This window comes from Malurus melanocephalus, unplaced genomic scaffold (assembly GCF_030028575.1).
Source record: "Malurus melanocephalus ecotype Western Australia unplaced genomic scaffold, MMel_1.1 scaffold_86, whole genome shotgun sequence".
NCBI classification, from domain to species: domain Eukaryota; kingdom Metazoa; phylum Chordata; class Aves; order Passeriformes; family Maluridae; genus Malurus; species Malurus melanocephalus.
This window is the reverse complement of record NW_026623318.1, coordinates 1,737,251-1,763,585: the sequence shown is the minus strand read 5'-3', so window position 1 is coordinate 1,763,585 and position 26,335 is coordinate 1,737,251. Positions and strand designations below refer to the sequence as shown.

General features: G+C 42.0%; 1 protein-coding gene across 5 annotated transcripts in view; it reads right to left on the bottom strand.

Annotated features, from left to right (window-relative positions):
- The window catches only part of SMARCD3 (SWI/SNF related, matrix associated, actin dependent regulator of chromatin, subfamily d, member 3), a 71,971-nt gene that overhangs the window by 20,210 nt on the left and 25,426 nt on the right, over positions 1-26,335 (bottom strand). For 4 of the 5 annotated variants that reach the window (XM_057367916.1, XM_057367915.1, XM_057367914.1 and 1 more), the window contains 3 exons: positions 18,091-18,308; positions 14,995-15,037; positions 5,251-5,373 (listed from right to left, as the gene is read on the bottom strand). In XM_057367916.1, coding sequence (XP_057223899.1) covers positions 5,251-5,373; positions 14,995-15,037; positions 18,091-18,299 — 375 coding nt within the window. In that variant the 5' untranslated portion in view covers positions 18,300-18,308. The remainder of the gene's footprint in view (positions 1-5,250; positions 5,374-14,994; positions 15,038-18,090; positions 18,309-26,335) is intronic. The other variant, XM_057367917.1, reaches the window with a different exon arrangement.

Below are 26,335 nucleotides of genomic sequence, written 5' to 3'. Positions count from 1 at the left end.
AGGGTCACTATACAGACTGTAAAGTCTTTTCAGCCAATGACACACACCCAAAACCACTGCACTCAGTTCACTCTCAGTACCCCYGTGTTCCACAGTAAGGTCAAGTTCATACCCAGAAGGCTCTCAGAATGACCTATTCTTCCATCTCCAGTTGAGGAACTCCATCTCATCCCAGCAGGAAATGATAAAAGTTATGCAYAACTAGATTGCTTTGCAGCTTAAATAAAGCAGTGGCAAGAAGCCACTGCCCTTCAATAAATTCTGCAAATTTCTTAGCCATGCACTTTATCACACAGACCTAAAATCTGTTCTCCTCTCGGTATGGTAGATTCTCAGAGAACAGAGAAGCAATCAACGAAAGGATTTTCAGTAGCTGGGAGCAAAAAAAGTGAAAAAAAAAAAAGACTTACAGTTCTAGGGCAAAGAGAAAGCATCACACTTCATCTGTTCCAACACACCGGAACTTTACCACCCATGAAAGCAAAGCTGAGATAGGGGAACTTCACAAAGACTTGATCAACACTGTGAATAAAATCATCTCTTGTCCAAAAATCAGTAAGTGTTTGATCTCCTTGGTCTCTAAGAGTAAGATACAGATATTTCACTTGATTTCAGCAAAAGGAACTTTAAATAGCAGTCATATTAAAATGAAAAGCCTTCCCCTAAAACCATTGTATTTCAMTGATAATTTCTCCTTGAGAAAATGAAAAGGGRAAGAAAAACGTATGTAACAGATGARCRGTCATGTCAGCAATGAACTCCTGCAAAGGTCTCAGCACAACTGCTGGGAGAACATAGGTGAAATCAAAGATCTGAACAAGAGACTGGCAGGAACAGTGGAGCAGCACAGCTACAGCTTGATCTCTCTCTGTGTGAAGGAAGGGTGCTGAGAAGTGACACTTTTCTCTCTCTGAAGACAATGTCATCTTCATACAAATCAATACAGCTTTAAGTTCAAGTAAATGGGTGAAATGCTGGAAATCTGTCAAATCCTTCAGCAAACTTTTCCTTGTCAGTGTTACTTTTTTTTTTTTTTAAATTTTATTTTTTCGTTTCCATTAGTACTGAATCTCTTAACAGGTCAAATCCAGAAGTATCTGATGATCCCATGAGCTGTGTGCTATCCCCCAGTAAAATTTGCATCAACTGCTGAAGTTGAAGTTTCTTTCAATGAACTCTCAGGCTGGACGCAAAACCTCCAGAAGCTTCCAATGGAAGTTGTGCTTGGGATTTCAAACAAACTATTAGCAAAGTCTATTGCTCACTGATTCAAGAAAATCTGGCTGCCAATCTTATAACCAGTGTTGTGTTAAGAGTTCTCTAAGTGTATCTTAAGGGTGAATTTCTATGAATCTCAACACAGCATAAAAACCTCAAGCAGAAAGCGCAGAAAAGATTAAAATCTGTGTTTCTGCCTTTGCATATAGAACAACTCTTTCCTGGTCTCACAGAAAAAAAAATTAGGAAGTAAAATGAACAGTGGTAGCATAGAGACTAAAAACCAGGAGACAGGAAAAGCAATGACCACTGTCTGACCATTATAAAACACTACAATTAGACAGAGAGTGTCTATATCAGAACTGGAATATAGAGGCATCTCTCACTCAGAGAAGCAGCAAAATATGTCAGTATTTGTAGAGGAAACAAAATTAGTTAGGTAACTCCTGAAAAAAAGGACAAGAACTTAAAAATGGCCAACCCAAAGCAGAAAAATCAGTGACTTGGTAGACTTCACAAGCATCTTGAATAATAAAAGGAACRAGACAATACTTACTGAGTTCAAAATTGCACCAACATATGAAAAACACTTTATAGAACTGCTCTATAAAAGCTTAAAAATCAACAACAAAACTCAAAAAAGGTGAAACAAATACTACAGAGKAATAAAATGGACATTCGTATACACAACAGTCTATAAAATCAGAGCTGTAGCAGCTTATTTRGTAGTTGTATACTCTACTTTCTCAGGACAGAATAAGGATTTATATAGTGACAGGTAATAAGAATAAGCCAGGTGCACTGAAAAATTCCTTTTCTATAGTGATTGTAAGGAATGAATTTTTTATCTGAGAAAAGAGAACATTAAAGAACTTGAAAGACATGTTTAAAACACTGAGTGATTAAAGAACGAGGTTAGGCTTTTGCATTATGCTTATCTCACAATGCAAAAAGCAGAACACATAAAATTATGCCACAAGGTGTTTCAGAAAAAAATACAAACTGCTTTATGGCAACAATCTGATTTCAATTCTTCAGTCATCTTAAAACCTGAAAGTGGGGAAAGAATCTCAATTCACAAAACTAGGGAGAATGACACTATGATGGTATTCTGATGCTACTATTTGTTTTTAACCTAAAAATGGAGAACCTGGGAGCTCATAAATAAATATAATTTATTTTGGAAACTGCAACTATACACGTCTGGTAAACTGGATGTCCCACACCAGTTCACTGCAAAAGAGTGACAGTCCCTGGATGACAGTCTCTGGTTTGGGTGAGACCAAAGTACTGTCTGTGGTGCCAGGACTCAAGGGAAAGAAATAAGTATTTTTAAGGGCATTATTTATCTATATTGTTTTAAACATCCACTTCTGTATGAGAAGAATTGTGCCCTGAACACCACTCCCTACGCCAACTTCATGGCTCAACTATGAAGGGAGCCAACAGTGACTAACTCACATAGAAATTAATACAATGAATATGCCTATACTTTGCCAAATAAATCCCACTCCCAAAGTCCACACCATGGCACTAGAGCTGCATAGATTTTCAGTAATTCATACCTCTTTAATGACATCTACTGGTCTGGAGTTGAGTGTACAGTTTCTGTTCCCTTCCAGCYATTGAGCTTGCTCTATGTATCAAACAGCCCTCTCTGCCTGACTACCTCCTAAAAGTTCTTTGTGGAATTCTGACTATGTGGTCTTCCATGAAGTCAGTAAAAGGACTCTTGCTAATGCTGCTCTGCAGACAAAGGAATTCTGAGACCCTCATGACARATGCAATCCAAGAATGCAGAACTGGCTGAAGAAGAGAACACAGCAGTGCCCAACAAGAAGAAAGCTGYCAAGGCAGGATCTAAACTGGAAAAGCTGGCAGCTGAAAGGGGCTGCTGACAGTAGTCACAGGAGCTGCCAAGTGGGGAAGGCCATTTYCCCCTTCAACAGCCACAAAACCCCCAGGTCTCCTCACTTCTTGAGCCATCCCACAGCTGTCACCTGGTTCAACAGTGCAACTGTTCTCAGGAGATCCAAGTAGGACCAACAAGCTAAAGGTATTTATAGCCTGCGCTCAGGAAAAAAACGCTTAAAACACTTTCCTCTAAAATTTCCCCAGAACAGTTAGTCTTCAGACAGAAAAAAAACCAAGCCTGAGCAACACTAAACCATAAATCTGTGGTTCCCTTTGACTGTTGCTAGCTGCAGCTCAATCACTGTGACTAATACTGTAACTGCAATTACAGCTGATAATTCTGAGCAATCCTGCATATTTCCTACATAATTTCACATTCCTTACACAAATTAATATTTTTTGCAGGATTACAATCCCTGAATAAAATCACTGTTTTAAGGTAAATATTTCAAAATTACAAGAGCTTTGATAAGAGATGGAAATGCAGAGATAACTTCTATTGCTGTTACCAATTCTGCAAGTATAATGAAATGAAAATACTTAACACTAAGAAAAACCTAAATTTACTTAGGTTTAGCTCTATTTTGACAGGTCTGCTACCTATATGCTAGGCCTACTTATACATTAATTTGAAAAACATCAGTTTGACCATTCTCTAGATGTTAACTGAGTAACTGATATTTAAAACGTGTTTGTTAAGCCCTAGATGGAAACAGAATTTTCTGTCCACAGTTTCTGTTGTGCCTCCTATACTATTCCCTACCCCAGACACTGAATATCTCCATTGCAGAGTTACAGCTGGGACCTTGTGTACCTGTGAATTCCCTCATTGAAGAGTTTGCCACAGAATAAACAACTTCTTGCTGCTTTATGAATGCAAGTAAAAGTCTTCAATCACTTTTAATCATGGCCAGGTTCCTAGCTAATTTAAAAGAATGGTGTTCTACCCATATCAAGAAGGTAAGACTAATTAYTTTTTTCTCAGAGTCCAATCTGCTATGTACAACATATTTATACAATGAACTCGTGATTTAGGCTATCCACAATTCAGTTTCCTATCTGTCTAGGTATGTTATTGGAACTTAATTGTTTCTTCTTTTTTTTTGTTTCACATATATCAACTGGGAAAATATCAAGAGGCAAAAGCCTTCCACGTCTTATCAGATACCTGTACAGTGGCAAACACAAGGGAATACTGATCTTTATTGAGTAGACTTCCATCCCAGTGGTACAGACAAGAATGATAGCTTTACTTCACAGCACACATACAGCTACAAAACACTTCATCCTATGGGAATTATCAGATGAATGAGTATGAGGTACCCAATACAGTCACAAAAACTTAAACGAGACATTAAAAGAAATTCTTCACAATAGGAGTGAACAAAAATTATAACAGACTGTGTGACAAGGCTGTGAAACCTCCATCCTTACAGATTTTTAAACTCAGCAAGGCCTTGACAACCCTGTTTATTGCAGAAGGTTGAACTAGGTAACTTCCAGTTTCCTTCYACCTAAACTCTTCCATTATTCCAATTAATCGACTCAGAAAACTTGGCAAAAGGCCATTTCAATGGGACATTAGGAAGAGTGAAGTGCTGGAGTTGATCTAACGGAAACTACAGAAAATGTCATCCATTCTCTTCTATCACAAATCCTTTTACAGAATCCTTTCACAGAATATGCATTTTAGCAGGATATATAACAATTTTTCTCTAAGTAATTCTTCTCATTGTATGTTCTGTTATTCCACAAGTTGCACTTCTGACCAAATTTGATTTGGAAATGCAATACATCTCTTCAGCACAACCCYAGAATCTCTAATTTTCTCATTTTTTATAATTTTAATACAAAGTTCCCAAAGCAGTGTCTATTTTTCCCTAAACTATTATTCCCCTTATTACAGACTTTCAGGAGCTAGAGCTGGTAATAGCCACAGAATTTTTTCTACCACTTTTCTGTGCATACCGATTCCCTGATTGTTGCTCCTAGCAGCTTTGTCTGACCCATTCCAAAGCACTTCYGTTAATGGGACTTTTATTGGAAAGGTATTTCCACCATTTACCACAAGAATTATTCTCCTCCCCTGACACAACCCACAAATTTTTCACAACATACCTTCATCGGCCTCTTCAGTGCTTCCTGAATATCCACACGCTTCCGCATAATTGTCTGGTCTAGTTTGCGTTCAAAGGCCAAGAGATCCATGTAGGCTTGGGACTCAGGAACCAGCTCCCGGATCTGAGAAGGAAGCAAGGAATATCCAAGCACTGGAAGCACAAATTTGCCATGTTCCAGAGCAGTAATACTGACACATTTACAGTCCTTTGAGAGATGTGCCCAGAGGAGTTCTCCCTCTGACAGCAGTTCCCAGACAGTGAGGCAGGTCTCAGTGGCATGGGGTAAGCACAGACTGAAAAGAGGGAGCACAGAACTGAAGCTGATGGATTCTGGAAGACCCCACTGAATCCACTAGGCTTGAATCATGATTGTTTTCTTTAAGTGAGGCTTAGCTACAAGCAGCCAGGGAGCCACTGCTCTCCGCAATCCAAGGTACAGTGAATTTGTCCTGTTGAAAACTAAAAGAATGTTGCCATCTCTAGACTAAATGGGGCGGGATGTGGTTCCTGCTGTTGTTTCAAAAACAAGTGTTACCCATTGAAAATAAAAACTGCTATGTAGGATGCTATCCTTTGCCAGCACATCTTCCTGGCTGAGGTGAATTGACCTTCACATCAAAGTCGCAACATGACCAGCTATCAGGTGTCAACTTATGATCCTACCAACTATTGTTGGTATTTTAATACATTAGCTAAACTATATTACTTCTACTGACAAACCCTCCTTTTATTTTCTCTTTCACATGGAAGTTATCAAAGGAGGGGCTATGAATTAGAGTGGAAGCAAGACCTAAYGAACTGAGCTTAGAAATGGTTAAGTATACCCTTAAACGAAAATGTTGGTTCTTAATTTCGAATACCACATGCAGGTAAACCATAAAAAAGTACTGTAAGTAATTAAAACAGATCTACCAGACAATCTTGTCTATTTCTATAATATTCACTCTATCTTTCACCTATTTAACTGAAATATTTAGCTGTTAAAATATTTCCATAGGAATTAAAAGCAAGTTGGTATTCCTGGTTTGCTTTAGAGTCAGAATTAGTTACAGGTAAAATTACAGTTTAAATCTTAAGGCCAGATTTAAATCTGTGAGAGACATCAGGCATACACCTACTCCCTGTTTGCTGCAAGGACACGAGAACTATTGCACCAGATCATGCCAACAGTTGGCTCTCCTAGTATTGTGTCTCTGACCAGGTTTGAAAGTTGTTGCCTTTTAGTATCTGCACTGGCCTGAGGCATAGCATTCCAGAACCTCACCAGGCAATGTGGGAAGAAGTACCTCCATTTCCTCATTTGGAACCTGCCAAGAGTGAGCTTCATTGGATGCCAYTCCCCTGCACTGCTGGAGCACCAGTGGGCAAGCATTCCCTCTGTAAAACCTTTTCCATGTGTTTTACAGGTTTTTGTCATCCCTTTCTTAATMATTTTCTTAGAATTACATGGGTAACTGGAACAGATTATTATTAACACTAGTAAGACAGTGTCTTTCTAGAGGCTGGAGTTGTTTATTTTTCTATTGTGAAGATTAAAATGTTTCAAAGTTTTAAAAATTAGTAAAAAGCAATTATTACTAAATTATGCACTTTTATCCTTGATGTCCACAAGGCTTTTTTTTTTTTTTTTAATCAATGGTGACCAAAAAATGGCAAACTTGCAAGTGGGGACAGTGAGGAGAGTGTGGAAAGAATGGCATGATGGAAGAGGCTCTCACAATTTCCTTGTAGAAGCAGCACAATGTGGAGGCCCTACCACGCCTGCCTGCAAAGAGACATGCAAGGCTTGTGAGACAGAATCAGAAACCAAGGAACAGCTGCAACACTACAAATTCTGGGATATGAACAACACCATTGGATAGCTTCTACAGCTGTCACATTATGAMAGCTTGGAAGGCAATGACAGCAGTCAGCAGGCTGGGGAAGGCAATGAGGAAGACTTCTGCAAGAAGATCAGCAGCAGGAGGAAAGCTAAGGAAAACCCAGGTCTGGGTCTGGGTCTGGTTCTGCCACTCATGTGAAAAGCCACAAAAAGGCTGTGGCACTCCATGCTGTCTTTGGCTCCATTGCTCCTGGTTAAGTCCTGTTCTCAGGCCATCCAGGGTCCTGAGCCCAAGTCAGTCAGGGCAGCAGGGMTGCTCAGAGAGACCCTGACAGGCTGCAGAAACAGGACGGCATTCAACACGCTAAAGTTCCACACTGGAAAAGTTCTGCTCCTGGRATAGGATGACGCCGTGCAGGGGGACAGGCGGGGAGTGGCTGGCTAGAAAACAGGCTGGCAGGACAGGACTTGGAGGCCCTGATGGACAGACAACAAGTGCAGAAGGAGTCTGAGGGGTAAGGCAGCCATGGCAAAGGTCAGCTGCAAAAAGGGCTGTTATTAGTGCAGTTGTTGCCATCAAGCCCGGGAAAAGAGGCTCTTCCTTGCTACGCCATGCCRGTGAAACTGGATCTGGACTGGTGGGCACAGGACCACAAAGATGTGACACTCTGGAGTGAGGCTCACAGAGGCTCAGTAGGATGTCGGGGGCTGGAGGACTCTTGGAGAACTGTCAAGAGAAGCTACAAGAGCTTCTCCAGCCTGGAGAAGAAAAGGGAACAGGACTGCGACTGCCATATGAACTGGTGAAGCATAGACATGGCCAGCCTCCCCTTGGAGGTGTGTGAGATTAGGGTGAGAGGCAACAGAAACTCACTGCAGCATGGGCAATTCACTCCTTGTAAGGAACTGGTAAAAAAAAATCTCTGGCAAAACAAACAAAACACAGGATGGTATTAAAACATTGGAACAGGCTGACAAAAAATGTGTCCATCCTTGGCTGGAGGTATTCAGAACCTATCTAGACAACGTCCTGAGCAAGCTGATGCAATTTGAACCTGTTTTGGGCAACAGCTGACCTGCACAACTTTCAGAGGTCCTATTGCTGTGCACCTCCAAGACCCCAGAAAAGAAAATGATAAATAAAATTTTATCTATTTCAGGAGCGAACAATTGGAGCCGCATTCTTCATTGCCTAAGCAGGACATACAAAACAGTTTCAGCACTCTGCTTTTTAAAAGAAAAATCACTAATAAACAGRGATGTGGCAGTTTCTTTAGAATTAGGCTACCCTAGAATTCTCGTACTTGAGACAGGTAACAAAATCCAAGACCTCTTACTCCCCCAAGCCYGACAAGCTCAATTTGATCCTGAGTTCTTTTTTCACTACCTCAGGCAGATGCACACAACCCACACATTTCACAGGTATTGCTCCGAACCAGAAYTTTTATATCTTAAGTGGCAGTGACTGAAGTCTGACTTGGAACTACAGGCCAGTTTCCCCGCTAAGAAACTTTAGCCTGTATCTTATTGACAAAAATGTCTCTACCATTGAGGCTTCTGTGATGGTCAAAGAAAGACAGCTAAGGGGCTAAGTGCTTTATAATTATAACTCCTTTATAATTATAACTGTGCCACCCTGAGATCCCTAAGAGAGAGTGGCTCAATGAGAATTTCTGACTGACAACCACAAGGTCAGTAACACAGTCCAGTAAATGGCAAAAGCAATCAATGACTGTGCCATTCTCAACCTCATAGCCATTTGCAGATACCATTCAAGAATGCAAGGATTCTGCAACAGTGTAAGCAAGAGTTCAGCAAGTTTATCATCAGCCACTCATRATAATCACAGTGCAGATTGACATAGGCAGAGAAAAGTAATACACTTACGTGCCTAAGCTCTATTTTTTCATGTGAATGCTTAATTTTATAAAAGAAGGCGATAAGAMACATCTATGAATCAGGATTATGAGTAGTTACTCTCGAAGTTCTGGTAAAAGTAATTCAGTAGCTTCTTTATGTAGAGTGGCTGGGCAGCATCTATGACCCAGCCAAACYTCTGAGACTGTACAGTCCAAAGAAACAACTGGAGTGGTGACCACAAATTCAATCAGCATGGAAAAGAATCACTCTAGAGCAGGGAGTCAGGTGGCACAAGAATACAACATTTGGACAGACTTCTGTTAGAAATGCTCTAGCAGCTGGATCAAAGGCATCAGCTTGAAGGGATATTGGGAAGTCTCTAGTTCCAACTTCCTGCTGAAAATAGGGTCAACAATGAGGTTACGCTGGGGTTTGAAAATTTCCATGGGGGGAGATCCTGCAACCTCTTTTGGTTCAAATGCCTGACTGCCCTGTTGTGAAAACATCTCCTTACATGTACTCAGCTTCCCTCCTGTTTTAACTTATGCTCACTGGCTCTCATTCTCCTGCCATGCTCCACTGGATAGCTGGCCCCATGTTCTTGGTCCTCCTCTCTTAGGAGCTGTTGCTATTCCTACATCCCCTCAGAGCCCTCCTTCAGACTGAACAAGGCCAGTTGTCTCAGTCTTTCCTCAWGTGCTGATCCCRTCATTCAATGAACCYGACAACSAKCCACTGTCCTCAGTCCAGTGTGCCAATGTTTTTCTTGAATTCAGGAKCCCAAAACTGGACACAGTGCTCCAGYTGTGAGCTAATGAGTACTGAGCAAAGATGGGTAATCAAGTCCCTCAATCTCKTGGCCATGCTCCAGGCCAGGAGCTCTGGATACTGTTAGTCATCTTTGCCGACAAGGCATACCTCCTACTCACACTCAGCTCAGTGCTCACCAGTGCCTCCAGGGCCTTCCCAGCAGTGCTGCTTCCCAGCCAGGCAGCCCCTCTCTTTTCCAAGGAAGAACATTTGACTTAGTCAAATTTCATGAAGTTCTTGACAGTTAATTCCACCAGCCTGTCCACAAGCATATTGACTGGTTTCCCCACCCAGTGATTGGTGTCATCTGTAGATTTTATMAGCAAGCACAGCATGGCCTTCTCCAGTGGCAAAGATGCTGGGCTGAACAGCTCTCAGGACACATCCCTGCAGTACTCTGATGTCAGTGTTTTCATAGCCAAGCGCAACCATTAGCTACTGTCTCAGCCTCATCACCTGCCCAGATGGTTGTCAGCCCATTTAGACCAAAATGTCCCAATCTGGATACAAGACTATAATGTCTGAGAAAGTGGCCTTGAAAGGACATCAGCCAGTTCCCTCAGATGCAGCCTGTTGGGTATCATGGAGTTGTATGGATCAAGTTTCCTCAACTAATCCCTGGCCCAATCCCTGTCCACTGTTGGCTGCTCCTCTTGGATATGCTCACTGATCACAGGGCATGGCAGGYATCATTAATGAAGACTGAACAAAGAAGAGTGTTTCAGACTTATTGTCTCTGTCATCACTGGAACACCCAGCCCACTCAGCATGGGGTGTACATTTTCCTTGGTCAGCCTTTATTACTAGTGCAATAGTCGAAGCTATCCTTGTCCTTGATGTCCCTTGAAAATCTCAACTACAGCTGAGCTTTGACTTTGCCAATACCATTCCCTGTATGCCCAGGCAACATTGCTAAACTACACCTTTGTAGCCTGTCCCTCCTTCACCTCTTGTACATTGCCATTTGATTCTGGGATCACCACTCTGAGTTCCCTACTCTGGGCTCCTCATAAATCTGCTCATTTTCCTGCATTTAAAACAGGCTGGTCTTAAAGGTCCTTAAAGACCTCCCAGCTTCCCAGAGCCACTTCGCCCTTCAGATCTGCTTCTCAAGGAATCACACCTACMAGTTCCCTGAATAAGCCAATTCTGCCTGTCTGAAGCCCAGGGTTTGTACTTCACTACCCTCCTTCCTCATTCCCTGCAAGATCTTGAATTTATTTCACAGTTGCTAAATCCAAAGCTACCACTGATTAGAACACCCGTAACCACTTCTTTCTTACAAGTCAATGGCAGATCCAGACGTTCCTCACCTCTGTTTGGATCAGATGGAGAAAGAAGTGGACAACAGCCATGCAGTGACCAAACCACAACAGGACAGCTATTATAGCATGGAATCTGTGCAGAGAATTCCACATGGTGGTCAGTGAACAGCAGCAGCAGCAATTGACTAAATATTTGTATAAAGGAAAATGAAGTAGAGAGAATTTAAAAGACAGGTGTACAAAAACCTGTCAGCAAAGCTAGACAAAAAGCTCTCAGGAATTTGGGGTGAAGTGAGAACAGCAGCAGCCAATACTAAGAGACAAGCACGCCATTGAAGGAGGGGCAGTTTGCTGTTTCAAAGTTGCACTCCATTCAGCAAGTTAAACAAGGAAAAGCAGAGACAGGCACAGTTATGAAGCCAGAATAGCTCTCAGCTGAGATTCATCCATCAGAATGGGTAGGGAAGAAAGCCAAAGAAAGAGAACAGTGGATCACGCTCACAGTCCCTGGGAAAAAAATGWAATGACTCAATATTAAAAGAAAATAAGACTGACCAGAAGCAATAAGGAGGCAAAGACTGGAGAAAGGCGCTGAGGTGCAGTCATTTGTCCCTACAGGCAGTTTGTGGCCTAAGGTCAAAATTGTGGCGCAACTGCCAGACTTGGGTCATGAAGGCAACACCAGCTCCAGAGATTTAGGTTCCCAGCTACSAATGAAGATGCCTGAGAATTTCTCCAAAACTGAATGAGGGTTTCAGCGACAACCAAGGGTGAACAAGATCCAGAAGTGAGGAAAATGAGGTAGGAAAGAGCCTGCTGGACAGAACTGAAGTTAATGTTAAATACACTATAAAATACTGAGCCTTGTTATGTTACAGTATGTCAACCTGAGCTTTACAAAGTCCTTGTGTTCATTAAAATCGGATTTTAGACAAAAGATATCAGTCACTACAATCAACTTTCATTTAAGYAAAGCATCTGACATACAGTGATAAAGGGAATCACTCCTTAAGACTGAAAAMCAGGGACTGGAACAAGACCTGGCATAGGAAAAAAGTATTAGGCAGGAAGTAYCTCATGGACCATTCATTAACAGTTCTTGTACAAAAAGAAGTATSCTAAGAAAACTTAGTAATGACAGATTTGGGTGTCACTGTGATGGCAAGGCAGAGGATAGTACTCTGAGGGTGGTAWGGAAGCTCAGAACTGTATAATGGAGATGGGATGAAACACAGCATTACAAAGCACAGGATCATGCTTTGTATGATCCTGCTCTAATACGGGAATTCAACAATTGCATATAACAGAAAACAGAAATGCTTGTATTAGTCAATCACAAAATGACCAGAGGCTATATCAGTGTGGAAAGGCAATTAAAAAAAAAAAAAAAAAAGCACAGCAATTCTAATTTGAAGTGCTATTTCCAGTAGAGATAAACATGTAGGAATGGCAATCAAGCACTGATGATACTGGTAATCTGTCATACTACATATAGTTCTGGTTTCTTGAGAGGTAGATTTAAAAATGCTTGAAAGAGACGAATTTAACCTGGAATAGATAAAACAAATGACTAAGAGAATTTCAAGAAGGGAGCCTCTCCTACCTGGCAAGCTAAAAGCACTTCCCTTGCCGAGACTAGCAAAACAAAAAAAACCCAAGCTGCGAGATCAGAAGTATGTCATAAGTAAGGAACATAACTAGTCTTGAGGCGGCAGTTGTGTCATGATTTCCATGACAGAGGGAACCAGACAGGATATGTCAGGAGGYCCCATGCAGTTCCCAAATCCAATCTTCCTAGGTGAAGTAGTTTGCTGGGTCGAAATTTTCAGATGATTATATTCCTGCAAAATTAAATCCTTCTCAAAAAGCTGACCTGGAGTGGCTGAGTCATCCTACCCAASTAGCACTTTGCTCCAGCACTGTGGCACAGGCTTGACCAGAGAGCCTGGAAATCCAACAAGAGGTTACCTGTGCCAACTGCTCGAGGTATTATCGTAGTGAGGAAAACTGAGAACCCACCTCCTTCTCCACTACTACATAAGACCATTTGCAAGAGGAAAATGTATTTAATATCTTCCCTTCTCCCCTTCAAAGTTCCTAGAAAACATACGCAAGAGTCTGCAAAAAGTCTGGGGGAAACAGATGCCGACTGACTGGAGGTAGTTCAGAGGTAGTTCCAGAAAGCTGGAAGTTTTACCCTGTGTTTCACAGGCATTCCACAGCCACCAGTGCAAATCCTCCACTAGACAGGAGAATGATGTGCACAGCATTTCTTCATCCCACAGATGGTGCAAGGGATTTCTGACACACCGAATGCAGCCTAACAGAGTACCTTAACCCASACAGAGGTCACATCATTGATACCAGCACTGCAGCTGCACTGATAAAACCCCACTGCAAAAAGAGATCCAGAAATCTCCTTATTACTCCACCAGTTAAAGCTATTGGCTGGCAGTAACAAAGATACTTGAAAGCAAGAACATTCRGTAAAAGCATGGTTCTGAAAGCATCTGTAGAGATTTTTGACACATCTATATAAGGCTCTACCTATTAAAGTATTATCATGGACTTGGTAAACAGAGTCATTGGTCTGTTCGCAAAAAAAAGTTTAACTACCTCTGAGGTATTTTAACCTTAAAAGGCATCAGGAAAAATAAAAACCAAAAAGAAAAACACACCCGCAACCAACCAACCAACCAACCAACCAAACCAAACCAACAAAACAAAACTAAAAGCGCCTTGAAATGGACATATGTTTCCAGCAACAGCCTCACTATAAAGCCTATATCACTGTCTGTGAAAACAGTTTGTGTGGGACAGACAAAAGTGACAGTACAAGAAACTTAGCTTTCATTATAAAAAAGTACAGACCACCAGCAGAGCAGGAATGCTGCAATTACCAGGGAGGCTGTGAGTAGTTCAATGGTCTGGGTTTAATAGGAGCTTAGTCCTTTCAAGATAGCATGTCCTTTCAAGACATGAGAGATCTAATGGCTAATATATGAGRGGCTCTGCTTTCAGAAGGCGGGCAGGAATGACAAGGGAAGAAGTGATAGCATGACATCAGGAGTACCAAAGTGGGCTCACCTCTTTGGATGGCTCGTAGTAGGCACCTGTGAAATGTCACARAAAAGACTTTATAGCCTGCCAGCAAGTTTGGGCTCACACTAGCAATGGAGCTTGAAAACTTGAAAAGGATGTGGAGGAAAAGGAAACACCTATCCAAGGGATTCCGAGCCCAGAAAAAGCACCAGTAGTCAAAGCAACTGAGGATGTGACAAGGGTATGTTTTGAAGTCTATGTGTTTGGGACCAAGCAGGTTCTTGGGGAACTGTACTGAASAGAGTAAAGGAAAGGAAAAGTCTGGGAATAATGAGAGAGAAAAGCAGAGAGAAACCCCAGTGTTWAGAAAGGAAATACAACATGTAAGCATTGAGGATCAAACACAGGCAGACACCAAAAGCTAGACATATCCCCASGGATAAGAGAATTAGTAACTCCAGACAATACAGACCCCTTGGACTCTGTTGTTTACATGGGCTCACTTCAGTACTACAGTGATACAACCACAAAAATCACCACCTGGCAGCTTTACTGGGCCAGAGACCTGAGTCYGAGCCCACCCCCTCAGGTACAGCCACACTCTGGACCAGGTTTTGGCCAGCCTCAGAAATGGATCAAAAGCATTCAGGAGACCCGAGGGCCCCAGTGCCGAGCTGTCGCTTGGCGGCCCAGCACCACGGTCCCTCCAGCAAGCGGCAGTGCTGGCTCGGCTAACCCAGGCGTGAGGCCGCACAGGCTGGGCTGYTCCACGCTCCCAGCCCCCAGCCCAGCCCCAGCCTGGCTCTCCAGACTTTCACCCACTGTCTACTTACTTTTTTAATTAGATTTTTAAACAAAAAGTGGAAGAATTTTCTAAAATTCTTCTAATTACACTAAGATGCTGAACTGATTGTGAAGGGAATAGGAAATGAAAGCGACTCACCCTCTGAGGGAGAATTTTGTCAGCCATCTTCCTCCTCTTGGCACTGTACATTTTTTAAAGAAAAAAACACGTTACCATGGTGACAGATCTAGGAGTAACGAGGCCACCTGCTAAATTATCCTGACATCTCCACATGCTGGTGCACAGCTGTGCATGCATCAGCAAAAGGGTCTCACCCATGCCCRGGACCTCGCACCCTTTCTCTCAGCAACCTGGGGAGGCAGTTAGGTAAGAACAAATCAGGGCTGTCTGTTATGCATCCTGGAAAGAAGTCTGTAAGTTCTTAGATCACAGCATCTTCTGTGGTGCAGGGCGGCAATGTATGCAAGTGCATGTGCACACATGGCCTCTAGGTACAGACAAGAGTGCAGGAGGACAGTCTCACGTGTGGCGTGCACAGACACACCTATGCRTGTGCACATCTGAGTGGCTGAGTGCCTGCAAATGGCACGTGAACTTGTTCAAACAGACAACACACATTTATTCAATCATCCCCAAAATCAAGTGCTGAAGAACAAACATACATATGTGTGTATTCCATAGGATTTATGAAAACGCACACATATGCACACCCTTCCTTTCTTATGTACATACACTTGTTATACTGCAAAATGTTTGCATGAGTGATGAACAAAGGCAAAACACCTTACGTTTCCACATTTCTTCATGTTTGTAACCACACACATGGGAAGATGTACGTGTACCTGCAGTGCGCATACACACCGTGTCCATACCCATACACAGGCACATTCCTACAGCTATGCTTTTAAAAACACGGTTGTACTCATGTACACAAATGCATATGTGCCTGAGAAATKATACTGTCAGGAAAACTGTCAAATGCACTGTCTTTTGAATTCTTTGGATTCTAAGAACTGTTTGTGCCCACCAAACCTGTCACCCAGCTTTCTCTAATAGGGCCAAGAGGGAATTCAGGTCCTAYTCTTCACCTCTTTATTTTGTGAGGCCTTTATCTTAAGCAGAAAATGAATCACTCCATCTGTGACAGACAAATGGGAGAAAGCAAACCACCTGCTGCCATTCTGCCATGTCACTAGGACACCCCTCCTAACTGTCTTCATACTGGAAGTCTGTCATTCTGCCATGTCCACATAAAGGCTGTTTCCATGCAYAYTGRTGTGGCATACTCTCTTCCTACATTYGTTAATAATAAGCCAGGGCTGAAATACCAGATTCTTAGACTCTTCCCTATTCCCACATAAGCCAAGGCCAAGGAACTCTCTGTGCCAGAGGTGCAGTGGGCAGAAAATTCAGTTACACCCAATTTAATAGGTGAACAMTGTCCCTTTTAAAAAGTGTAGGAATAATAGGAATGGAATGTTGCATGGTGTGAAATTCCAACACCTTCCACAACTCACAAAATCAAATTTGCACTGAAACACTTCACAGAATCTGGAAGTAAAGGCTAAGCAAGCCCCAGCCTCTCACAGGTAGTGGGATATGCATGTACCTGCAACAACCACACAGGCTTGCAGAAAAAAAGCAACAAACATCCCCAAACAATTTGGGTCTCAACCAGTTCTTCAACAATCTATCACAGAAATGAGATTTTTGTCTCCATTAAACTTGCCAAGAAAGGACAATGGCAACCTTCTTGGTCCATTTGTGCTAGAAAACATGGAACTCATTCACACCCAGATTTGGACCCAAGGAGCCAGAAATTGTACCTGAAAAAATAGAATGAAAAATGACAGGGAAATGGAAATGAAAAAAGGGAAAACATTCAACCCATTATCTGAAGGGAAGRCATGGCAGAAGAAACAGAGAAACTCTCTGAGTACCAAGGGAGCACTGGTGTGAACTGAGCTCAAGGCAGTAGACATCACTGCTGGGTCCCAAACTAGAAACACTTAAGTTAAGAATAGGGGAGGGGAACTGTCTCCTGTGAGTTAGACCATCAGCTTTTAGAAAATGTTATCCTTTAATGCTCTCTGGAAACTACTTAGTGACTAAAGYGTACTTTAATTATCCAACAGGGGCAATTTTTCAGGTTATATCCACCCTAGTACTTGAAGGCWRGRCATTATTTTGGGCTGCTTCCTGRAGAACCTCCTGGGAGGTGCTAYRGAATGTGCATTTTGACYRGTGCTGGGCAAGGCCTCCAAGACACATATGCACTACTGCTCACATGCTGCACTCACACACATGCCTTCTGTGTTCAACTTTTTTCAATTGYAATGTATTAATACTCTCAAGATTGGTTTCCTTTCCAGATGCATTCCAGATACAAGCACTCCCAAGTCTGGCTTGCTGATCCAAGGTATATAACCTGGACAGAGCAGGGCTCCTGAAGAACTGAGCTTAGAGAGTCACGTTTTACCTATAACTGGATTCCATGACACCATCAGAACACTGCCTGAAGCTGTATCTATAATAGATAAAGATACTTTGCAAAAGGCAGCCCACACAGATGACTGCACCCTATGTGTGTGTGGATAATGCTCAACACTCAAGACTGATGAGGCCTTAAATCTTGCAAAAAAGAAACTAGCTAACTTCCTTGAAATGCAATGTACAAGATAGGCATCTTTCAAAAAGRAAGTTCCATACAAAAATCCCTCTAATTTTATGAAATTACTTCCTGTGCATATTTATTTACTTTATATGTAAAAACACTTGGAACAACTGCAAGTTTTATGACCACTCTTCTGAGTTACCACAGTACAAGTATTCACAAACCAAAGTTTTTTCCACTTGTGTAATTTACAAACTATTTTGTTAGCTAGTCAGAAATTAGAGCAACTATACAGAACAGGCAACAAATAATACAATAATACAAATAAATAATACAGAAGAGAACTGTTCATTAATTCTAAAGGCTAAACACACTCGACAGATTTATGGAGACTTATGTCCGCAAAACCAGACATTATTAAAGGCTGGTTTGTTCAAAACCATCCACAAACAAACAAAAAACCAAACAAAAATCTACCAATATTTTTCCTGCTTAAAAAACTGACAATACACATCTTCTACTCTGTCTCATTTCATCTTAAAGGTCTTACCCACTGCTAAACAGGCATCATCTTTGCTTCCTCAAATTGTCTTTGTGTGCTTTCTTTCCAGAACACTCACCTCCTAGCTCGGTTCTGAGTGGCTTGCTGCTGTTGCTGCACCTGCTGCTGCACCTGCTGCTGTTGGACTTGCTGCGGTGCAGTGCGTTTTCTTGTTGTTTCCATCACACTCTGGGGCATCCCAGGTCGCACAGAGGGGCTTCCAACATATGGGGGGCCTGGAGGACCCATGGGAGCCCCCTGATGGGGCATTCGAGCTCCTGATGGCATCCCAGGGCGCTGGAGGAAAAGCAAAACAGAARGAAAAGCCAGTTTGCTTCCAGTTTCTCCAGCTACCAGGATGTTTGTACATCATGCGACAGATTCTCYGTTTTGACCATCCTGATAAGCACTAAGCAGTAACATAAAGCACGTGACACGAGCTGTSACTGGTGTATCTTGGATGTCATGAAGAAGCATTCAGGAATAAAGTAGACAGCAAACAGGGAGGAAAAGTACAAGGCTTGGGAAAACACTCAGTGGTCAGTAGCATATCCAGACCAGGTTACAGCTGGAAGCTCTACCTTCAGCCTGAAGAGAACATGCCAGGGCAGCGACACACAGTCCAAACTGATGCAGCTCACATGCTGCTCAGAGCTACRAGCACACTCCCAACTTCCGTGAGCTGCACTGCTGAACAGGCAGCTCCCATCAGCTGGGAGACAGAAACCAGCAMAGGCAAAACACCAGGATAAACATTTTCCATTAAGAGCCTTCTACTTCACCAGAGAACTTACACCAGAGAACAGTGTAAGTTTGTAACAAAACACAAGTCCTTTAAGAAGAAGATCATGTCTCTGATCAAGCCTTTAAAATAATTTTTTTTTTAAAGTTAAATGGACGTGGTAGTTTGTCAACAGCCCCTGTAGGCATTCTAAAGCCCTGGCCTTTATGCTGACTTCTGCATGCTCTTGAGAGATACTTTGGGTCAAATCACAAGCTTAATGCTGCACAAGATACACAGTGAACCCAATTCTGAATCCTGGARGTTTATGGTCATCAAGAAAAACCACCAGTAAAATAATTATTCAAAACACAGAGATGAGCTTAGTCTCATACTGAGAATTACCAGTATGTATATGCAAAAACACAGACACACACACTCTAGGCATTTGAACCAGGATGAGAACCATATAACAAAAGTCCTTTGAAAGTCAAGTCCCTCTACAAAGTCCTTTAAGGAAACCAAGAGGCAAAGGCATCCATTATGGATAAACAATTGGTTAAAGAATAGAAATGAGGCAAAAGTAATTKGTTCTGAAAATAAAAGGAAGGCACATGTAAAATTCTGCTGGGACTTCTTTTCAGCATATTTAAAATGACCTGGGGGAAAAAAAGAACCAAGAAGAGACAGGAAAAAAAGCAAGGAAGTGAAAAAGTTTGTTGGTAATGCTAAGTTATTCATGCTGGCAAGGATGAAGGCCAGCTTCAAGAACTGCAGAAGGACTTTATGAAACAGAATGAACACTTARAAGGAAGATGAAAATGTATTTCAATACATACTGAAGTGAACTACAAAAGGGGAAAAAACAATCCAAGAATCACAAAGCAATGGGCCCTAAGCTGATTGCTGTCCAGCAGAAGCAAGATCTTCTTTAAACAAGCAGAAAAATTCCAGAAAAAAAAGGATTCACTGGTTACTAGAGGTCAAAAAAACCATTAAGGAAAAGAAATAAGAGTGGAGGGAATAGAGGGTATCAGTGGCCATTGGCCATGGTGTGACCACAAGTGAAAACYTGTGTGCAGCTCTGGCTCCTGCAGYGTAGTGATGGCAGAGCAAAGCTGAAACAAGGACAAAGAAAAGCACAGAAATTCTTAACATATGGAACCGTATCCAAAGAAGTAAAAGGAAATATATTGTGACTTTTCTTCTGGAAAGAGGTGATCCAAGATAATCTAAAAGGGCATTTGCCAGAGCKCTGCAGAATCAGGCATGRCCYGGGGAGGGCCRTTGGGTATTGACTGTTCACTGCCCCTGCCAGAGTAGTGAACCCTGGCCATCAGTGGAAGGGTAAGGCTCACAGACTACTGAAGGGGTGAGTTTGTCACACCATGGATATCAGCCCATGGAACCCTCTTCCAAATGGGTGTTGGAAAACCATGGAAGACATGCTTGGGTCAATAGTTGCAGACTGAGAAACACACTACTGGACCCCAAAGTGAGATGTGTGCACCCCTGAGGGTATGCAAACCAGTTCATTGGGGGTGGGAAAAAATATTTTGTGCAATAATATAAAAGTTTTTATTTCATATTTATCTCATAATATTTATGATTTCTAKATATAAAATTAAGCATAATAATAAAACATAATTCTAAATACAATTTAGACCTGCATCTCCAAATTAACCACCCAAATCCACTGCAGCTCTCAAGGCTCCARYTCAATACCCYGATCATCACAAGTCTTTGATATTCYTTGCACTTGTATCTATAAAAGAAACCAGAGAAAGGAGAGGAATGGATGATCAGCAAAGAACCAATATGGGCTATAACTGGTACAGACAGAGAAGCAAGGYAGGAGGTAGGAGAGTGACCAGTGCAGGAATCCCAGCAGGTGAATTCAGCAAGTGTCGATGTAAGAAACTAATGGCAGGTATGGTCATGGAGAGAGCAGCAGGCAGCAGAGAGACAAAACTGCAGCTTTGTGCAAAGCTCCAAATGTCTTCTGCCATGAGCCTGAAGCCCTGAGAACAGCTGGAAAGGAACAGTGCTCTCTGTTCCCATGCACGTGCTCCCACCCTCTGACCCAGCCAGTCAGCAGAAAGAAATGGCCCAGAAAATGCTTCTCTCTTGAGTCTGCATTTAAGATCTGTCATCTGTCAAGCCACACATTGTGGCCTTCTTCCAGCAAAGGGCAGACCATTGGGCCAGCTGCTGCCTGTCAGTCAGATGGGGACATCTGACAGTCATTCAGAAAAGCCTGGATCCTGAGCACAGCCATCTTACGGAGACTCACGGATAAAGCTGAAGGCCCATTTTGGTACTGTTCTAAAGGACACCTTARGGCTTGAAAAACAAGACTGGCAAGCTAAATCTACTCTCACTCTTGGTCTAATGTCTTTGAACTTCCTTCAGCTTCCTTTGTTAAGCACTAAAATAGAGAAACATAAAGGACAAACATGAGAAAAGAGAGACAGATCTAGTGAAAGCCCATTCAATCTCATCCCTTGACTGTCTCATTCCYTTGCCTCTGGTTCTCACATTCCTATCTCCAATATCACTCATAGATAAAATATTACCATGCAACTGTGCAACTGCCTTCCTGCTGCGAGCCCACCAGACTCCCATGATTCAGAAATGCTTTATCTATCTAAACTTTTATAAAAGAAGAACATACAAGCAGTGCCTCATCTTATCTAAAAGCTTATTTTGCTCTCAAGTGCACGTGTAAGACAAGACAGTGATGGACAATACAMTGAATTTTTGACAACAGTGGCATTAAAAAAAAAAAAAAAGTCTTCATACTAGAAAGTATTCCAATACCATTGTGGCTTTTGAAAGAGATCTTGAAGGTGCATCTGCCTACTGGTTAGGATCTGTCTGTCCCCCTCTTCCCCTGCAGGATGGAATCTGTCTTAAACAAGAAGCATCCACGAGAAAGGCTGCAGTGCAAAACAGCACTGACACACCCTCCTTCCWGGGAAATCATGAGACCTCCATCTGTATCCACAGTCCTATCTCCTTAGCTCCACCAATTCCATTTACATGTATTATTCTGCACAAACRCATCACTGGACAGAGGGCAAAACCACTACAGGCCACAGGAAAAGAGGAAGACCACAGCCTGCTCCCAGCTGAAGGGAAAGCTCACAGCTCTGAGAAGGTGAAGCAGAGAGCAGAGCAGAGGTGCCTGCAGAGTAGCAAGGCAAAGACAGTACAGCACACAGAGGTATACAACCAGTAATTCATACACGTGTATTGGTCCCCAAGAGTTCTGCCAATTGCCTGTACTGAAGTGCACAGCCCRTCACTGCTCTGGCTACACCTGTTCAAACCTGAGCATACTGTCAGTGTGGCAGGATACCACCTCCCTGATACCTGATGCCAGTATCCCATCACTGCCTTCCACTGACCAGTCTCTAGAGCCACATTTGGCTTGTCTACGTTCTTCCTTGCCTGAACTTCCYGTCACATCAGAGYTCTGCCTCTATCTTCTTTGTCATCMTTAAGCGAACTTCTGTCTGACAGCAGTAACAAGACAACATTAGAGCAGTGCTTTTCTACATTCTTCTACTGCAGTCTTTTCTCAGGGGATGTACATCATAGYACTCAAAACACAGAAGCAGAAAAAAAGTGGTTTCCTGCCTGGACATACCAGCAAGAGGAAAAGAATATGGAGAACTGACAGGTGAAAGTAAAAAAAAAGTGTCAAAAAAAGAAAAACAAAAACACCCACAAGAAGCCTCAGAAAGAGATTGAACAGAGAAATAGGAGTTGCTGCATTGCAGTTGAGTGCTGAGCTGTACCTACAGCAATCCCCTGTCCTGACAGACTCCATCCACCTCAGCACTACACAGGAGGCTCTTACGGCTCATGGGGAACAGCCACCAGCTTCTTGTTAACAGAGACACTGACAGATTTTGAGAATAACCACCACCACCAAGTATACAAATGGCATATTTTTTAGTTAAAAAGGAGCCCAAAAGAAAGATGGAGAGAGACTATTTACAAGGGCCGGAAGTGACAGAACAAAAGGGAAGGGCTTCACACTGACAGACAGGTTTAGATTAGAAGAAAATTCTTTACTATGAGGCTGGTGAGGCCCAGGTGGTCCAAAGAAGTTGTGGCTGCCCCATCCCTAGAAGTGTTCAAAGTCAGGTTGGAGGGARCTTGGAGCAATCTGGTCTAGTGAAAGGTGTCCCTGCCCATGAYAGAARGGAGGGACAAAACRATCTTTAAGKTCCCTTCCAATCCAAACCATTCCATGATTTATACCGGGCACAAACATAAGCAAGAGGAGACACCTGATGCTGTATAGAGGCAAAAATGGGTAACTAGAAGTAGCTGGAATCCCTAAAAAATTGAGACTAGATTGATATTGACCAATGGCAATAAGTTTCTGACCACACAAATGGTTTCCCAACCAGAGGTGTTGTTTCAGAATGGACTCTTAGAAGTAAAACAAATAAAACTTGCACAAGGCTTCTCTCCTCCTTACAATTATACATTACTTCATGAGTTCCCTTTTTTAATGTCTGTGAATATTTTAGAGGCTTAGTAAGCTGAAACATCAGTATTGTAATTCTTGCTTCCTGCCATATTCACCTTCCTCCATTTCCCAAAAGTTCTCAGTCTGTAAGCCCAAGTGTTCCAGGTACCACCCATTTTAATTTCATGTTCACAACGACCCAAAAGTCTTTAACTTAGAAAACRTCCCACTTAGAGAACTGTGAATTGTAACGCAAGACAAAGTTCAGTTCTATTTCATGCATGTCTGTTCACAGAACAGAATAATCTGCCACCAAGCTCAAGTGGAGCACTTGGATGTAACAAAAAAAAAATGGAAAAAGTCTTTGGAATTGAAACAAACAAACCTTACAGACAAGCTTTGAGTTCCACCAGCTTTAATTGATTGATCACACCACTGCTGCGATCTCATGTATGGAAGGGATTTTGTGTGAAGAACTACCAGAATGCGCCTCTTGGCTTTTGCAAAAGGATGGCTTTGGGAGRGAGAGGAACAATGGAGCTGTGCAGCACCATGACTAGCTTGGAGAGAGAAGAGGCTAGTCAAAAGCTCATTGTCTCTTCCCTTACAATAATCAAACAACAGSTGACAGGATCAGATAATTCCTTATGCAAGATAATCTGAAAAAATTCCTGACACAAAACACTGAATGCTAGAAGTTTATAAGGGTCAGGAAGACATCACTGGGCCGATCTCCATAAATAACATCCACACAGAGGCACTACACAGAGGGCAGCTTTGGGTCAGAAAGCTCCCAAGCTCCAAATCAGAGTACTTGTATGAACCATCACTAAGGTTTTGCCTTGTTCCTGTACTTCCGTGCTGCCTTTCACTGCCCCATGCAATGTGAGATTCTGAACTAAATGAGCCAGTCTATTTTCATATCCCTACAGTATTTATTTTTTTTAGAAAGAGAAGAACAATTCAAACATCTCACAGATCMATTWTATCCATACACCTACATTCATCAGSAAAYCTAAGTTTTCTCAACCAGCAACTCAAATTTGTTTAACAAGCCCAAGCACAAAATCACACTGATCTCTATTAAAAGCCCTGGCTAGCATTAATACGATTTTATTTTAATTATGTATGAACCTTTCTCTATCTGACAGTCTGAAATCAGTCCATGGCTAGAAAAGGACAAACCTTCAGTCTCTACCAGCAGCTTGCTCACATAGTTGAAAGTTGTACAAGGTTTTCACTCTAACAGTCCCCTGCAACTACCTTYCCAATCCAATTCCTTTCTGTAAGGTTCTTTGATTTCTTCAGGCTACCCTACTCACCKCAAATATCTTCTTATTTATCAGAACAGGGAATATGTACACAGCAAACCAGTGCCTCCATTCCAGGCCCTGTTCCCTGAGGATGTCTCGCAGAGAGAACCACACAGGGAGCCCTGTAGTAGGAAAATTGAACAAACTATCCAAACCCAACAGTTCATGAARCTCTTTTCTAGCCATTTTTGTGTTAGCTGGCTTATGCTCTAGACAAGACAGTATCCATATACATGACAAAATAAAAAATTAGTAGGCTATTTTTCATTAGTAAAGCTCTACTTTTTTCAAATCTGGCCATACTCTCTTCACCTCACTATTGCCAATAGTGATCTCTRCAACCCTGTGACTGACTGGGAGACACAGTCACTCTTATTCACTTAAAACTGATCATCATTCAATTTGAGGAAAATCTCTTYACTTCTCCCCATTCTAATAAAACCTCCATAATTTTTATAATACACTGAAATATGAGTACTTGAGGTCATGCAGTTCTTCTGCATCTCAAAGAAGTKATCACCAGTATCTCCATCAGCTTTGACAGATGCTTAATTCTTTAACCAGTACCTAAGAGCCTCCAATGACAGAGATTTTACAACCTACATAATCAGTCTCTATACTTAGATATTATAAATAAAAACAAAAATACCCCCTTCCCTTATTAATAAAGCCTTCAGAGGCCTCCCACTACTACTGTCCTCAGAGTTCCCAGTCTTTTGGCTTSTTAGTCATACAGATTACCCAAATCAGAAAAACATTCTTCTAAGTATATGCCATGAGTTTACAATTGCTTCTGTGTTATTCCCTGYGCTACTTCCCAATCAGACTAACAGTTTACTTGATTTCTTATTAGTTGGACACTAGGCAGCTCAAGAGATATCCAAGCCTTTCTCCTGAATGGTGACATTTCATCTAACCCAGCAATGTATCAGGAGATGCAAAACTTGTTTATCAAATTCATTGCCCACCCCCTTCTCCAAATCACTGATAAATCTCTTACAGACCTATCAGACCTGCCATTTAGTCTGTTCTAACACAGACAAGTTATTTATCGCTATATTAAATATTTGTTCACATGCTGGCATTCACTGTTGCAAATGCCATTTCATATAAGACAGGTCATGTATTTACCATAAAATCCTATGACCAGGTTTGAGAAGTAGACAGGCAAACAAAAAGAGGACTGAGGATAAGCAAGGGAGTCACCCACACCAGTGATACACAGGTTTGTATGAATTAGCAATCTTGGAGTATAACTAATATCAAACTGCAGAGACTAGCAGGAACTATAAAATAATACCTATTAGCAGAAAATAAATATGAGTAAGGAATTATATTGCCACAGAGAGCTTCCTAAGCATAGCAAAGAGGACAAAGACCAAAATCACTATGGGAAAATGAAGGTGATTTGAACTGACAGCAAGTACATTGTAAATACAGCCATGACTCAAGAAAGGCACATAGACCTCTACAGGGGTATCTGGTGGATAAAARGCAAGAAGATTGGCTTCAGAAGGAAGATAAAATGGGAAAGGAAAAGGACATAGATGCAGATTAAAAAGGTCAGAACTACAGGAGAAGAAAACGAACCTCTCAGCAGGTTCATGTGTGCAGATGACACAGCCAAGGTCACCAGCACAAGAGAAGGTTCCTGGAATTGAATCACAAGAGGACAGATGTCTGGACAAGAGTTTTGACAAGACCTGCACAATGAACCTTCTCAAGTCTAATCAGGCAGATACATGTTTCAGTAAGAGGGAAGGGAAGGGAAGGGAAGGGAAGGGAAGGGAAGGGAAGGGAAGGG